General features: G+C 40.6%; 1 protein-coding gene across 1 annotated transcript; it reads right to left on the bottom strand.

The window, feature by feature from the left end:
* Positions 1 to 6733: 6733 nt before the first annotated feature.
* Positions 6734 to 10161, bottom strand: LOC116354357 (WAP four-disulfide core domain protein 18-like; the record flags this gene model as incomplete). The annotated part of the gene is made up of 3 exons (XM_031793311.1): positions 6734 to 6840; positions 9083 to 9220; positions 10038 to 10161. Coding segments are annotated over 3 exons (369 nt in total), but the record flags the coding sequence as incomplete, so codon positions are not given.
* Between the last annotated feature and the right edge of the window lie 7120 nt (positions 10162 to 17281).

The raw sequence follows: 17281 nt of genomic DNA, 5'->3' as shown, positions 1-17281 counted from the left end.
TTAGAGCAAATGCAGTCCAAATCAATTTAATAGAAGAGGAGGAGACCATAATATGTATTAACCTTAGATGACTAAGAGGGGAGCGCTGCTTTGAAGCCATCGCACAGCCATTTTGGTACTCCTCCTTCATTTGACAAATATATTCTATTACAGACACCTTAATGCATACATGCAAATTATATGAATTGAATTGAACATGAACATTTTATATTTTGAGAGTGTTAATGTTACTGCCCCCACCACAACAAAGAATTACTTAAATACATGAAATTGTGTCCTTGAAACATTTGATTGAAATATTGTAGAATTCCATTCATTCCTATAGAGGACTGCTCTTTCTGGGATGTGCCAATGTGGCGGCCTGTGGCTTCAAAGCCTCTCATTGGCCATTACAAAGCATCAGCAATCCAGGGTTTATATACATCATTGGGGAGAGACCATAGAAAAGATGAATGCACAAGGAACAATGCATCTGCAGGGTCCCTATGCCCATCAAATTACATTCCGAGTTCGGATCCGAACACTTGCTTAGGTCACATGTAATGAGAATAATTAAAGAGGATATATGGAACTTGTGCCTCTGGGGGTGCTCTTGATCCAAAAGTGGTCCCCCAAATGGACAGTAATATTGTCCAGAAATTAAGTCAAAATTTGATGTAAACAATTCACAACTATCTCAAGGCCATCAGGCCATCAGACTGTTAAACAGCCACCACTAACATTGAGTGGCTGCTGCCAACACACTGACTCAACTCCAGCCACTTTAATAATGGGAATCGATGGGAAATTATGTAAAACATATCACTAGCCACTTTAAACAATGCTACCTAATATAATGTTTACATACCCTACATTATTCATCTCATATGTATACGTATATACTGTACTCTATATCATCTACTGCATCTTTATGTAATACATGTATCACTAGCCACTTTAACTATGCCACTTTGTTTACATACTCATCTCATATGTATATACTGTACTCGATACCATCTACTGTATCTTGCCTATGCCGCTCTGTACCATCACTCATTCATATATCTTTATGTACATATTATTTATCCCCCTACACTTGTGTGTGTATATGACAGTAGTTTTGGAATTGTTAGTTACATTACTTGTTGGTTATTACTGCATTGTCGGAACTAGAAGCACAAGCATTTCGCTACACTCGCATTAACATCTGCTAACCATGTGTATGTGACAAATAAACATTTGATTTGATTTGATTTTCAATAGTGTGTCTTCAACTGAGTTTGTAGTTCAATGACTGAATGCATTTCTGTTAAACTGCAGGTGAAAATCCACAATGTATAATCATTCATAACGAAATGTTTCAAAGTACAGTATGTGGAGAGCTATAACACTGTTGATGGGTTGATTTTTTGGCAACGGTTGGGAAATGTTTACATGGTATATGATTTTTTACTTGTAATTCGTTTTAAGAAATAGGCCTATACATGTCCCAAAATAACTTTTTGAATTTCTATCAAATATTTTCTCTCTCATCTGTCTTGTTCATGATGGGCAGACCTATACGCTTTTATCATTTTACTACACTGATATCTTGTAGCTTAGAGCGGACAACTATTTGGCAGACTAAATAAATTCTCAACATTGGATTTTCTTACATTATTCTCTCACAATAACGTCGTAGGACTATACACATCACATTCTATATGACTGACTGTTAACCTGTCTCCTACCCTTCATCTACACTGATTGAAGTGGTTTTAACAGGTGAAATTAATAAGGGATCGCAGCTTCACCTGGTCAGTCTATATCAGTCTATGTTCATAATATTTTGTACAGTCAGTCTATAACATGTTGTGGTTGACAAAGTGATTAGCCATTTGATTCGCTGTTCAGGAGTCTTATGGCTTGGGGTAGAAGCTATTTAGGATCCCCTTGGAACCAAAACTTGGCGCTCCGGTACTGCTTGCCGTGCGGTAGCAGAGAGAACAGTCTATGACCAGGGTGGCTGGAGTCTTTGACCATTTTTAGGGCCTTCCTCTGACACCGCCTGGTATAGAGGTCCTGGGTGGCAGGAAGATTGTCCCCGGTGATGTACTGGGCCGTAAGCACTACCCTCTGTAGTGCCTTGCAGGCAGAGGCCAAGCAGTTGCCATACCAGGCAGTGAACCAACCTGTCAGGATGCTCTCGATGATGCAGCTGTAAAATCTTTTGAGGATCTGAGGACCCATGCCAAATCTTTTCAGTCTACTGAGGGGGAATATGTTTTGTCGTGCCCTCTTTACAACTGTCTTGGTGTGTTTGGACCATGTTAGTTTGTTGGTGATGTGGACGCCAAGGATCTTGAATCCTGCTCCACTACAGCCCCGTCAAATGAGAATGGGGCGTGCTCGGTCCTCCTTTTCCTGCAGTCCACAATCATCTCCTTTGTCTTGATCACGTTGAGTGGGTGTTGTTGTCCTTGCACCACACGGTCAGGTCTCTGAACTCCTCACTATAGGCTGTCTCATCGTTGTCGGTGATCAGGTCTACAACTGTTGTGTCATCAGCAAACTTAATGATGGTGTTGGAATAGTGCCTGGCCGTGCAGTCATGAGTGAACAGGGAGTACAGGAAGGGGCTGAGCACGCGCCCCTACCCTTACCACCTGGGGGCGGCCCATCATGAAATCCAGGATTCAGTTACAGAAGGAGGTGTTTAGTCCCAGGGTCCTTAGCTTAGTGATGAGCTTTGAGGGCACTATGGCGTTGAACACTGAGCTGTGGTCAATGAATAGCATTCTCACATAGGTGTTCATTTTGTCCAGGTGTGACAGGGCAGTGTGGAGTGCAATAGAGCTTGCATAGTGTGTGGATCTTTTGGTGTGGTGAATGCTGCAGACATGAGTACCACGGGTCGGTAATCATTTAGGCAGGCTATCTTAGTTTTTCTCGGGCACAGGGACTATGGTGGTCTGCTTGAAACATGTTGGTATTACAGATTCAGACAGGGAGAGGTTGAAAATGTCAGTGAAGACACTTGCCAGTTGGTCAGCGCCTGCTCTGGGAACATGTCCTGGTAGTCTGTCTGGCCCTGCGGCCTTGTGAATGTTGACCTGTTTGAAGGTCTTACTCACATCGGCTGCGGAAAGCGTGATCACACAGTTGTCCGGAACAGCTGATGCTCTCGTGCATGTTTCAGTGTTACTTGTCTCTAAGCGAGCATTTATTATAAGATCTCTGTTGCTCTAGGTCGACAGGTTCCGGCTCCTTATCAGAGGTGACCGGTCTGCTCCTGATCCCCGGGACCGTCATCTTGGTCTGCGTCCTGTGTCTGGAGCCGCGCGTCAGGGAGGGGCAAATGTCACGTGTGCTCCCTCTCCGTCCTCTAGGTCACCAGCCTGCTCGTTATGGCGCAGCCCTGTCACCATCGTTACGGTCATCAGTGTGTTGTGACACTCACCTGGACTCCATCACCTCCCTGATTACCTGCCCTATATTTGTCACTCGCTTCGGTTCCTTCCCCAGGCGTCATTGTTTCTGTTTCAGTTTGGTCTGTGCGTTGTTTGTGTTTCTTGTTTTCTATTATGTTTTGTTTATTGATTAAATCACTCACTCCCTGAACTTTCTTCCCAACTCTCAGCGCACATCGTTACACTAATATTCATAAGACCATTACACAAGATATGTAATATAGGTCTTTATAAACGACTTTACTAATCATCAGTTAAGTCTTTTTGCGTGGCCTCATCTAAAGTGTGGGCTATTTATACATAATAAATACTAAATACTTTCTAAACAATAAGCACACAATATTCCGAAACGGTCACGCTGTTGCGATATGGTGATGTGTAACTTCAGACAAACTCTATGTTGAGTAACATAATGTTTTTAGTCAATAAATGCTTTTCTTAATTACATAAATGCTTCAAAATTCGCAAAAAGTGACATTAGCTGATGAAGATTATCTCATAGAACAAAACGTATAAGATCTCCCAAACCGGTCTTCACCACAAAACGTAATTTCAGCGTTTATCCAAAAACCCTACAAAAACTCAATACATTTTCCCATAGGCTTTGTTCAAAGAACCATGATGGAGTTAGTCCCTACAAAGAGACATCATTACTATTGCTCTCTATACATGTTAGCAATTGGGAGTATCCAACCCTTGCAAAAGTAACCTCACAGTCCAATCCCCCCATCCCCCCTTTGCTAATTTCACCACCAGCAAAGCATTAAAAAAGAATCTGCCCACAATATCTCATAATGACAGTGAAAACATGATTTTAGAAATGTTTGCTAATTTATTGAAAGTGAAATACAGAAATATCTCATTTACATACAGTACCAGTCAAAAGTTTGGACACACCTAGTCATTCCAGGTTTTTTCATTTATTATTATTATTATTATTATTATTATTTTACTATTTTCTACATTGTGTTATAATAGTGAAGACATCAACACTATGAAATAACACATATGGAATCAAGTAGTAACCAAAAAAGTGTTAAACAAATAAAAATATATTTTAAATTCTTCTTAGTAGCCACACTTTGCCTTGATGACAGCTTTGCACATGCTTGGCATTCTCTCAACCAGCTTCACCTGGAACGCTTTTCCAGCAGTCTTGAAGGAGTTCCCCACATATGCTGAGCACTTGTTGGCCCTTCCTCCCCAATTAAGGTGCCACCAACCACCTGTGCTAGACAGCCATTTTCAAAAACGGTTCTCTTTGCGGTTATACAAATTAAAACCATCCATTTCTGGTGGATTGACAATGGAACTCTGTTTAAAGTATCATTTTTAAATTAAGCCAAACAGAGTAGGCTACTATTTAAATGTTATCCTCCAGAAGAGGCAGAACATAGGCTATATTACAGCAAATAATGTCAAATCTCGAAAGTACCGATAGAGGAAAAAACTTTTTCTTGTAGAGAATGCATAAGGAAGGTGTCATGTTAATGAATGACATTGTAAACAACAAAGGTCAAATTATGTCACACAAGCAATTAATCACAGTATAAGGAAATGTATGCTCAATACAAAATTATAACCAGTTCATCGCAGCTCTGCCACGAAAATGGAAGAGGCAATTACTTAAAAGAGAAAGGAATTAATTAATCGTAAATGGCTTAAAATGACCAATATGAATCGTAAAATGTATCAGTTTCACTTATGGTCAAGAGGGTTGACAACTATACCGCATAAAATTCAAGATAGTTGGGAACAGATTTTCGATATCCCAATACCATGGCATCAGATTTATTGAAGTAATATTTTCTTTTTAATTTAAGCTATTATATAAGATTCCCGCTACAAAAAGAATGCTCAGTATATGGGGCATTGAACAGAATCAATAGAGTATCTATTTTGGTACTGTCCATCGGTGGCTTGTTTTTGTAGTCAGGTTCAGGAATGGTTGTTAACATGGGTACCACTGGGCGCACATTTGGTGGTTTTGCCCTAGCACTACACAGCTGATTCAAATAACCAACTCATCATCAAGCTTTGATTATTAGAGCAAAAACCAAAACGTGAACCCAGGAGGAGCCCCAGGACCGAGTTTGGGAAACCCTGCCCTATGGTACTGCCCAGGGACACAGTGATTTAATGCAAAGTGGTGGATTGTGGGCATGCGCCTGCCACGGAGGAACATGCAAATATTCCACTGTTTGATGTCAGAGTAGCTCACCATTGTCCCAGGAGACATGCGGACTACCTCCAAATCATCTCACATCTGACGCACCAGGGCTGTCCCCTTTGTGTGTCCAAGTTGTTTCCACCGAGATGGATGACGATATTCACGGTCACAACTCGACTCGGCGAGAGAGAATATTTCAGAACCCTTCAACTGAGAACAGCTCGGCCATATTTCCGGCTCGTGTAGTCGTCTATCTAGCCAGCTACATTGTGTAATCGCATAGTAAATATTTGCTTCAGTCTTTGTTTCCTTGCTCTCGCCAATTTTCTGTGAGCAATGATCAGTATGATTATGACCATGGATCTTATCAATAAATAAAACGTACAACATCGTGAAGATTCACAAGGAGAGCATGTGTTAAACTATATTATAAAGTGGGTGGTTCGTGCCCCGAATGCTGATTGGCTGACAGCCGTGGAATATCAGGCCATATACCACGGGTATGACAAAACATTTATTTTTACAGCTTCAATTACGTTGGTAATCAGTTTATAATAGCAATAAGGAACCTCGGGGGTTTGTGGTATATGGCCAATATACCACGGCCAAGGGCTGTATGTGAAGGCACGTGCTAAGAACAGTCCTTAGCATGGTATATTGGCCGTATACCACACCTCCTTGTGCATTTTTGCTTAATTATAATGTTCTATAATAAGGTTGTACGATCACCTTCCGGTGTAAAAACCATGGAAATTAAAAACAAAACACTATGTTTAAACTGAGAACAGGCATTGGTCTGAAGCCGGAAAATGAAGGATATTCACATGAGCACCACACGAGTCTCAAATAACCCCCTAAAAAACCAAGCACAGGTGTTCAAAATCTTGTTTTATTCAAATTCAGCAGTCCACATGAGTTTGTCCATTCACATACTGCCGTTTGTCAATTCACATACTGCCCATGAAAATGGTCCAGTTTCCATAAAAGCTATGATCATTTTTCATATTTATTATTGCATAAAATCATCCGTTTTCATAGACATAATTGTACATGTAATGATTTGTATTTTCTACTTATTTCTTATAACTAATAAGAATTTCCAATAAAGCTTCAATGACTAACTGCAGGCATAGAATCAACATATCCGGAAACACATCTGTTCCTCGGGGCACTGGCCATCTTTGTAACAGTACTCGGCACACATGTAGGTCCCGTTGGGCAGGACACAGCGACCGGGCTTCACTATGGTAACAAATTAAAAGTTGTTAGTTATACAGTAGAAACATACGTGTAATAGGAATTTCCAGGATAACAATCGAGAAAAGCAGTCGCAGGTAAAGTCAATCAAATCTATCCATAATAAATCGATACATGTAAAATGTATATGTACAATGTATGTGCATGAATATACATGTAACGGTTCTCTTGTGGTACAGTGGGGAGAACAAGTATTTGATACACTGCCGATTTTGATTTGATACACTGCCGATATCCATATAAAATGTATATGTAAAATGTATGTACATGAATATACATGTAACGGTTCTCTTGTGGTGAAGGAGAGTCGGACCAAAATGCGGCGTGTAGATTGCGATCCATGTTTAATCAACAAACGTAAAACACGAATCAATACAAAAACTACAAACGTGGAAACGTAACGAAAACCGAAACAGCCCTATCTGGTGCAAACACAGAGACAGGAACAGATCACCCACAAACACACAGTGAAACCCAGGCTACCTAAATATGGTTCCCAATCAGAGACAATGACTAACACCTGCCTCTGATTGAGAACCATATCAGGCCAGACATAGAAATAGACAAACTAGACATGAAACATAGAATGCCCACTCAGCTCACACCCTGACCAACCAAAACATAGAAATATACAAAGTAATCTATGGGCAGTGAATTGTGAATTGCTGTATCGTAAGAAACGTATGTTGCTACTCCTCTGAAGTCTCAGCCTGATATTCCCAAAATCCTTTTTCCCTGAAATATTTTACTTTTATTTATCTAGGCAAGTCAGTTAAGAAAAAAATATCATTTTCAATGACGGCCTAGGAACAGTGGGTTAACTGCCTTGTTCCTAACGACAGATTTTTATCAGCTCAGGGATTTGCTTTTGCAACCTTTCGGTTACTAGTCCGACGCTCTAACCACTAGGCTACCCTGCCGACAACGGTCCACCAACCAAAGGACATCTAGCCAACATGACACAACTGTGAGAAGCATTGGAGTCAACATGGGCCAGCATCCCTATGGAACGCTTTAAACACCTTGTAGACCCCATGCCCTGATGAATTGAGGCTTTTCTTAGGGCAAATGGGGGTGCAACTCAAAAATAGGAAAGTGTTCCTAAAGTTTGGTATACTCAGAGTGTATAGATGTTGCATAACATTGGTATATACTCTAAAGGCCTGCATGGATCTTGAAAATCTTCTTAATTGAGTGTCTCAGCTCTAAAGAGAGTGTATGTGAAAAATATCTATCTATGTGTATGAAATGTACAAGCCCCAGCTTTCTTGTTTCCAGAGTAATGCAGCAAATAATGAATGCAGTGGATGTGTGTATCTGTCACTCTGGGACCATTCCTACCTGTGTCGGTGCAATGCAGTTATGCCCACATCCATTGTGGCAGCATTTTTCATTATTGGGGCAGTCACTGTCATTGGAACAGAACTCCACACACATCCCCATGCCCCATCGTCTACGAGGGCACACTCCAGGCTTTGCTTTAGGACAACACAATTTGAGCAGACATGTCAGGGGACCCGACATACCACAAAGAGACATGAACACGGACAAAATTGGACTGAACCATTTTCTGGAAATCAGTCATATTTGTGAGGAGATGGTTACGATAAATAGGCATTTGCATTTGTAGGAAGTCAAAACAGAAAGCGGTGACATTGTCAGCTGCTACAGAATCACACAGTGTTCCACAATGTCATCAATACAATACAACAGTGAATAATCAGTGTGTCCTCGGTCCTTCTACTGGGACCTCCAGTCTGGCGTCAATCACTATCAACAGATATGAGAACAATCCATAACATTCATCATCAAGTCTAGTGAGCATCAACCCACACCTTGAATGTCACAAGAAGAACAATGGAAATCATGTGTATTACAGAAGCTCTATACTAAACATTGTGTTGATCACTCTAAATTAAATATGAGCTTTACTGGTCTTAAATGTACCCATTACAAAATGTTTATGGTGTATATATATATATATATATATATATATATATATATATATATATATTTATATATATACATATAAAACTCTAAATACCTACATGGCTCTCAGAAATCTTCTTAATTGAGTGTCTCAGCTCTAATGAGAGTGTATGTGAAACATATTGATCTATGTGAATGAAATGTACATTACAAGCTCCATCTTTCTTGTTTCCAAAGTAATGCAGCAATAATGAATGCAATAGATGGGTGTATCTGTCACTCTGGGACCATATCCTACCTGTGTAAGGTGCAATGCAGTTATGCCCACATCCATTGTGGCAGCATTTTTCGTCATTGGGGCAGTCACTGTCATTGGAACATAACTCTGCACATATCCCCATGCCCCATCGTCTAACAGGGCACACTCCAGGCTTTGCTTTGGGACAACACAATTTGAGCAGATGTCAGGGAACCCAACTTGCCACAAAGAGACATAGACACAATTGGACTGAACCAATTTATGAAAATCTATTTGCATCTCTGGAAAGTTTGTAGGCCATACTCCAAGTAATTTAGTGTCTAATTAATAGTTTTGGAGACATTTGTCCCCCATCATCACTGTTTCCCCCATAACACCCATGAAAATGCATGACAGCCTTCTGAACACTAACAATCTATTGGTTCAAAGAAGTAGGTTGAAAACATTGTATGTTAACTCAAATGGGCTGTGCAGCTAGTTACACACAGACACACAAACAGTGCTATTAAGATGCAGAAATAATCATTTCTAGTTAAATGAACATATGAGACAAATTGACAAACACATCATTATATGTTGACTGAATTGTTGCATATGTTTTCTCAAGTTGGAGCTAAGTTTGGGCCAACTAAAAATGATAAGTTCAGGTAACATTTTTATCTAGAAGTTGAATAAACTGAAAAAGGCTTTGGAACCACTTACTTCATAATCATTTGTTGAAACAACTAGAATTTATTTGACAGTGTATGCGTAAAATGGCCAAGGGTAGGCTGGGTTGTTTCAAAGTCATAATGGCTGGCTTGTATTTCTTAGTAAGGTTGCAACAAAATAGGTTGCAAAGGGGCTATGCACAACTATAGGCTATTGTTTATAACCAATTAGGTAGGCTTTAACACCTAAGTCAAGTGTAGCAGGCTTCTTAAAATAAATCATCAAATTGTCACAGTGTGTTTCATGACAAATAATGCAAAGTAGGCTAATTAGAACAACTCACCTGTAGATGTGCCTTCCGTTTCTGCAGCAGAGACTATTTTCAAATCTACAAATGCCAACAGAAAAAGAACCAAAGCACAACGCGCTGACAAATTCATGTCCATGCTGACTTCAAGACTGTTAGAGCAAATGCAGTCCAAATCAATTTAATAGAAGAGGAGGAGACCATAATATGTATTAACCTTAGATGACTAAGAGGGGAGCGCTGCTTTGAAGCCATCGCACAGCCATTTTGGTACTCCTCCTTCATTTGACAAATATATTCTATTACAGACACCTTAATGCATACATGCAAATTATATGAATTGAATTGAACATGAACATTTTATATTTTGAGAGTGTTAATGTTACTGCCCCCACCACAACAAAGAATTACTTAAATACATGAAATTGTGTCCTTGAAACATTTGATTGAAATATTGTAGAATTCCATTCATTCCTATAGAGGACTGCTCTTTCTGGGATGTGCCAATGTGGCGGCCTGTGGCTTCAAAGCCTCTCATTGGCCATTACAAAGCATCAGCAATCCAGGGTTTATATACATCATTGGGGAGAGACCATAGAAAAGATGAATGCACAAGGAACAATGCATCTGCAGGGTCACTATGCCCATCAAATTACATTCCGAGTTCGGATCCGAACACTTGCTTAGGTCACATGTAATGAGAATAATTAAAGAGGATATATGGAACTTGTGCCTCTGGGGGTGCTCTTGATCCAAAAGTGGTCCCCCAAATGGACAGTAATATTGTCCAGAAATTAAGTCAAAATTTGATGTAAACAATTCACAACTATCTCAAGGCCATCAGGCCATCAGACTGTTAAACAGCCACCACTAACATTGAGTGGCTGCTGCCAACACACTGACTCAACTCCAGCCACTTTAATAATGGGAATTAATGGGAAATTATGTAAAATATATCACTAGCCACTTTAAACAATGCTACCTAATATAATGTTTACATACCCTACATTATTCATCTCATATGTATACGTATATACTGTACTCTATATCATCTACTGCATCTTTATGTAATACATGTATCACTAGCCACTTTAACTATGCCACTTTGTTTACATACTCATCTCATATGTATATACTGTACTCGATACCATCTACTGTATCTTGCCTATGCCGCTCTGTACCATCACTCATTCATATATCTTTATGTACATATTATTTATCCCCCTACACTTGTGTGTGTATATGACAGTAGTTTTGGAATTGTTAGTTACATTACTTGTTGGTTATTACTGCATTGTCGGAACTAGAAGCACAAGCATTTCGCTACACTCGCATTAACATCTGCTAACCATGTGTATGTGACAAATAAACATTTGATTTGATTTGATTTTCAATAGTGTGTCTTCAACTGAGTTTGTAGTTCAATGACTGAATGCATTTCTGTTAAACTGCAGGTGAAAATCCACAATGTATAATCATTCATAACGAAATGTTTCAAAGTACAGTATGTGGAGAGCTATAACACTGTTGATGGGTTGATTTTTGGGCAACGGTTGGGAAATGTTTACATGGTATATGATTTTTTACTTGTAATTCGTTTTAAGAAATAGGCCTATACATGTCCCAAAATAACTTTTTGAATTTCTATCAAATATTTTCTCTCTCATCTGTCTTGTTCATGATGGGCAGACCTATACGCTTTTATCATTTTACTACACTGATATCTTGTAGCTTAGAGCGGACAACTATTTGGCGGACTAAATAAATTCTCAACATTGGATTTTCTTACATTATTCTCTCACAATAACGTCGTAGGACTATACACATCACATTCTATATGACTGACTGTTAACCTGTCTCCTACCCTTCATCTACACTGATTGAAGTGGTTTTAACAGGTGAAATTAATAAGGGATCGCAGCTTCACCTGGTCAGTCTATATCAGTCTATGTTCATAATATTTTGTACAGTCAGTCTATAACATGTTGTGGTTGACAAAGTGATTAGCCATTTGATTCGCTGTTCAGGAGTCTTATGGCTTGGGGTAGAAGCTATTTAGGATCCTCTTGGACCTAGACTTGGCGCTCCGGTACTGCTTGCCGTGCGGTAGCAGAGAGAACAGTCTATGACCAGGGTGGCTGGAGTCTTTGACCATTTTTAGGGCCTTCCTCTGACACCGCCTGGTATAGAGGTCCTGGGTGGCAGGAAGATTGTCCCCGGTGATGTACTGGGCCGTAAGCACTACCCTCTGTAGTGCCTTGCAGGCAGAGGCCAAGCAGTTGCCATACTAGGCAGTGAACCAACCTGTCAGGATGCTCTCGATGATGCAGCTGTAAAATCTTTTGAGGATCTGAGGACCCATGCCAAATCTTTTCAGTCTACTGAGGGGGAATATGTTTTGTCGTGCCCTCTTTACAACTGTCTTGGTGTGTTTGGACCATGTTAGTTTGTTGGTGATGTGGACGCAAAGGATCTTGAATCCTGCTCCACTACAGCCCCGTCAATGAGAATGGGGCGTGCTCGGTCCTCCTTTTCCTGCAGTCCACAATCATCTCCTTTGTCTTGATCACGTTGAGTGGGTGTTGTTGTCCTTGCACCACACGGTCAGGTCTCTGAACTCCTCACTATAGGCTGTCTCATCGTTGTCGGTGATCAGGTCTACAACTGTTGTGTCATCAGCAAACTTAATGATGGTGTTGGAATAGTGCCTGGCCGTGCAGTCATGAGTGAACAGGGAGTACAGGAAGGGGCTGAGCACGCGCCCCTACCCTTACCACCTGGGGGCGGCCCATCATGAAATCCAGGATTCAGTTACAGAAGGAGGTGTTTAGTCCCAGGGTCCTTAGCTTAGTGATGAGCTTTGAGGGCACTATGGCGTTGAACACTGAGCTGTAGTCAATGAATAGCATTCTCACATAGGTGTTCATTTTGTCCAGGTGTGACAGGGCAGTGTGGAGTGCAATAGAGCTTGCATAGTGTGTGGATCTTTTGGTGTGGTGAATGCTGCAGACATGAGTACCACGGGTCGGTAATCATTTAGGCAGGCTATCTTAGTTTTTCTCGGGCACAGGGACTATGGTGGTCTGCTTGAAACATGTTGGTATTACAGATTCAGACAGGGAGAGGTTGAAAATGTCAGTGAAGACACTTGCCAGTTGGTCAGCGCCTGCTCTGGGAACATGTCCTGGTAGTCTGTCTGGCCCTGCGGCCTTGTGAATGTTGACCTGTTTGAAGGTCTTACTCACATCGGCTGCGGAAAGCGTGATCACACAGTTGTCCGGAACAGCTGATGCTCTCGTGCATGTTTCAGTGTTACTTGTCTCTAAGCGAGCATTTATTATAAGATCTCTGTTGCTCTAGGTTGACAGGTTCCGGCTCCTTATCAGAGGTGACCGGTCTGCTCCTGATCCCCGGGACCGTCATCTTGGTCTGCGTCCTGTGTCTGGAGCCGCGCGTCAGGGAGGGGCAAATGTCACGTGTGCTCCCTCTCCGTCCTCTAGGTCACCAGCCTGCTCGTTATGGCGCAGCCCTGTCACCATCGTTACGGTCATCAGTGTGTTGTGACACTCACCTGGACTCCATCACCTCCCTGATTACCTGCCCTATATTTGTCACTCGCTTCGGTTCCTTCCCCAGGCGTCATTGTTTCTGTTTCAGTTTGGTCTGTGCGTTGTTTGTGTTTCTTGTTTTCTATTATGTTTTGTTTATTGATTAAATCACTCACTCCCTGAACTTGCTTCCCAACTCTCAGCGCACATCGTTACACTAATATTCATAAGACCATTACACAAGATATGTAATATAGGTCTTTATAAACGACTTTACTAATCATCAGTTAAGTCTTTTTGCGTGGCCTCATCTAAAGTGTGGGCTATTTATACATAATAAATACTAAATACTTTCTAAACAATAAGCACACAATATTCCGAAACGGTCACGCTGTTGCGATATGGTGATGTGTAACTTCAGACAAACTCTATGTTGAGTAACATAATGTTTTTAGTCAATCAATGCTTTTCTTAATTACATAAATGCTTCAAAATTCGCAAAAAGTGACATTAGCTGATGAAGATTATCTCATAGAACAAAACGTATAAGATCTCCCAAACCGGTCTTCACCACAAAACGTAATTTCAGCGTTTATCCAAAAACCCTACAAAAACTCAATACATTTTCCCATAGGCTTTGTTCAAAGCCTGTATACATTCTGTATACATCAATGAGGTCGCTCTTGCTGCTGGTGAGTCCCTGATCCACCTCTACGCAGACGACACCATTCTGTATACTTCCGGCCCTTCTCTGGACACTGTGTTAACAACCCTCCAGGCAAGCTTCAATGCCATACAACTCTCCTTCCGTGGCCTCCAATTGCTCTTGAATGCAAGTAAAACTAAATGCATGCTCTTCAACCGATCGCTGCCTGCACCTCCCCGCCTGTCCAACATCACTACTCTGGACGGCTCTGACTTAGAATACGTGGACAACTACAAATACTTAGGTGTCTGGTTAGATTGTAAACTCTCCTTCCAGACCCATATCAAACATCTCCAATCCAAAGTTAAATCTAGAATTGGCTTCCTATTTCGCAACAAAGCATCCTTCACTCATGCTGCCAAACATACCCTTGTAAAACTGACCATCCTACCAATCCTCGACTTTGGTGATGTCATTTACAAAATAGCCTCCAATACCCTACTCAACAAATTGGATGCAGTCTATCACAGTGCAATCCGTTTTATCACCAAAGCCCCATATACTACCCACCATTGCGACCTGTACGCTCTCGTTGGCTGGCCCTCGCTTCATACTCGTCGCCAAACCCACTGGCTCCATGTCATCTACAAGACACTGCTAGGTAAAGTCCCCCCTTATCTCAGCTCGCTGGTCACCATAGCATCTCCCACCTGTAGCACACGCTCCAGCAGGTATATCTCTCTAGTCACCCCCAAAACCAATTCTTTCTTTGGCCGCCTCTCCTTCCAGTTCTCTGCTGCCAATGACTGGAACGAACTACAAAAATCTCTGAAACTGGAAACACTTATCTCCCTCACTAGCTTTAAGCACCAACTGTCAGAGCAGCTCACAGATTACTGCACCTGTACATAGCCCACCTATAATTTAGCCCAAACAACTACCTCTTTCCCAACTGTATTTAATTTTAATTTATTTATTTATTTTGCTCCTTTGCACCCCATTATTTTTTTATTTCTACTTTGCACATTCTTCCATTGCAAAACTACCATTCCAGTATTTTACTTGCTATATTGTATTTACTTTGCCATCTTGGCCTTTTTTTTGCCTTTACCTCCCTTCTCACCTCATTTGCTCACATTGTATATAGACTTGTTTATACTGTATTATTGACTGTATGTTTGTTTTTACTCCATGTGTAACTCTGTGTCGTTTTATCTGTCGAACTGCTTTGCTTTATCTTGGCCAGGTCGCAATTGTAAATGAGAACTTGTTCTCAACTTGCCTACCTGGTTAAATAAAGGTAAAATAAATAAAAATAAATAAATAAATAAAAAAAGAACCATGATGGAGTTAGTCCCTACAAAGAGACATCATTACTATTGCTCTCTATACATGTTAGCAATTGGGAGTATCCAACCCTTGCAAAAGTAACCTCACAGTCCAATCCCCCCATCCCAACTTTGCTAATTTCACCACCAGCAAAGCATTAAAAAAGAATCTGCCCACAATATCTCATAATGACAGTGAAAACATGATTTTAGAAATGTTTGCTAATTTATTGAAAGTGAAATACAGAAATATCTCATTTACATACAGTACCAGTCAAAAGTTTGGACACACCTAGTCATTCCAGGTTTTTTCATTTATTATTATTATTATTATTATTTTACTATTTTCTACATTGTGTTATAATAGTGAAGACATCAACACTATGAAATAACACATATGGAATCAAGTAGTAACCAAAAAAGTGTTAAACAAATAAAAATATATTTTAAATTCTTCTTAGTAGCCACACTTTGCCTTGATGACAGCTTTGCACATGCTTGGCATTCTCTCAACCAGCTTCACCTGGAACGCTTTTCCAGCAGTCTTGAAGGAGTTCCCCACATATGCTGAGCACTTGTTGGCCCTTCCTCCCCAATTAAGGTGCGGTTCTCTTTGCGGTTATACAAATTAAAACCATCCATTTCTGGTGGATTGACAATGGAACTCTGTTTAAAGTATCATTTTTAAATTAAGCCAAACAGAGTAGGCTACTATTTAAATGTTATCCTCCAGAAGAGGCAGAACATAGGCTATATTACAGCAAATAATGTCAAATCTCGAAAGTACCGATAGAGGAAAAAACTTTTTCTTGTAGAGAATGCATAAGGAAGGTGTCATGTTAATGAATGACATTGTAAACAACAAAGGTCAAATTATGTCACACAAGCAATTAATCACAGTATAAGGAAATGTATGCTCAATACAAAATTATAACCAGTTCATCGCAGCTCTGCCACGAAAATGGAAGAGGCAATTACTTAAAAGAGAAAGGAATTAATTAATCGTAAATGGCTTAAAATGACCAATATGAATCGTAAAATGTATCAGTTTCACTTATGGTCAAGAGGGTTGACAACTATACCGCATAAAATTCAAGATAGTTGGGAACAGATTTTCGATATCCCAATACCATGGCATCAGATTTATTGAAGTAATATTTTCTTTTTAATTTAAGCTATTATATAAGATTCCCGCTACAAAAAGAATGCTCAGTATATGGGGCATTGAACAGAATCAATAGAGTATCTATTTTGGTACTGTCCATCGGTGGCTTGTTTTTGTAGTCAGGTTCAGGAATGGTTGTTAACATGGGTACCACTGGGCGCACATTTGGTGGTTTTGCCCTAGCACTACACAGCTGATTCAAATAACCAACTCATCATCAAGCTTTGATTATTTTCATCAGCTGTGTAGAGCTAGAGCAAAAACCAAAACGTGAACCCAGGAGGAGCCCCAGGACCGAGTTTGGGAAACCCTGCCCTATGGTACTGCCCAGGGACACAGTGATTTAATGCAAAGTGGTGGATTGTGGGCATGCGCCTGCCACGGAGGAACATGCAAATATTCCACTGTTTGATGTCAGAGTAGCTCACCATTGTCCCAGGGGACATGCGGACTACCTCCAAATCATCTCACATCTGACGCACCAGGGCTGTCCCCTTTGTGTGTCCAAGTTGTTTCCACCGAGATGGATGACGATATTCACGGTCACAACTCGACTCGGCGAGAGAGAATATTTCAGAACCCTTCAACTGAGA

The sequence above is a fragment of the Oncorhynchus kisutch genome, linkage group LG17 (genome assembly GCF_002021735.2).
Source record: "Oncorhynchus kisutch isolate 150728-3 linkage group LG17, Okis_V2, whole genome shotgun sequence".
Taxonomy (NCBI): Eukaryota; Metazoa; Chordata; class Actinopteri; order Salmoniformes; family Salmonidae; genus Oncorhynchus; species Oncorhynchus kisutch.
Note: the sequence above shows the minus strand (reverse complement) of the source record. Positions and strands in the feature narration are given on the sequence as shown.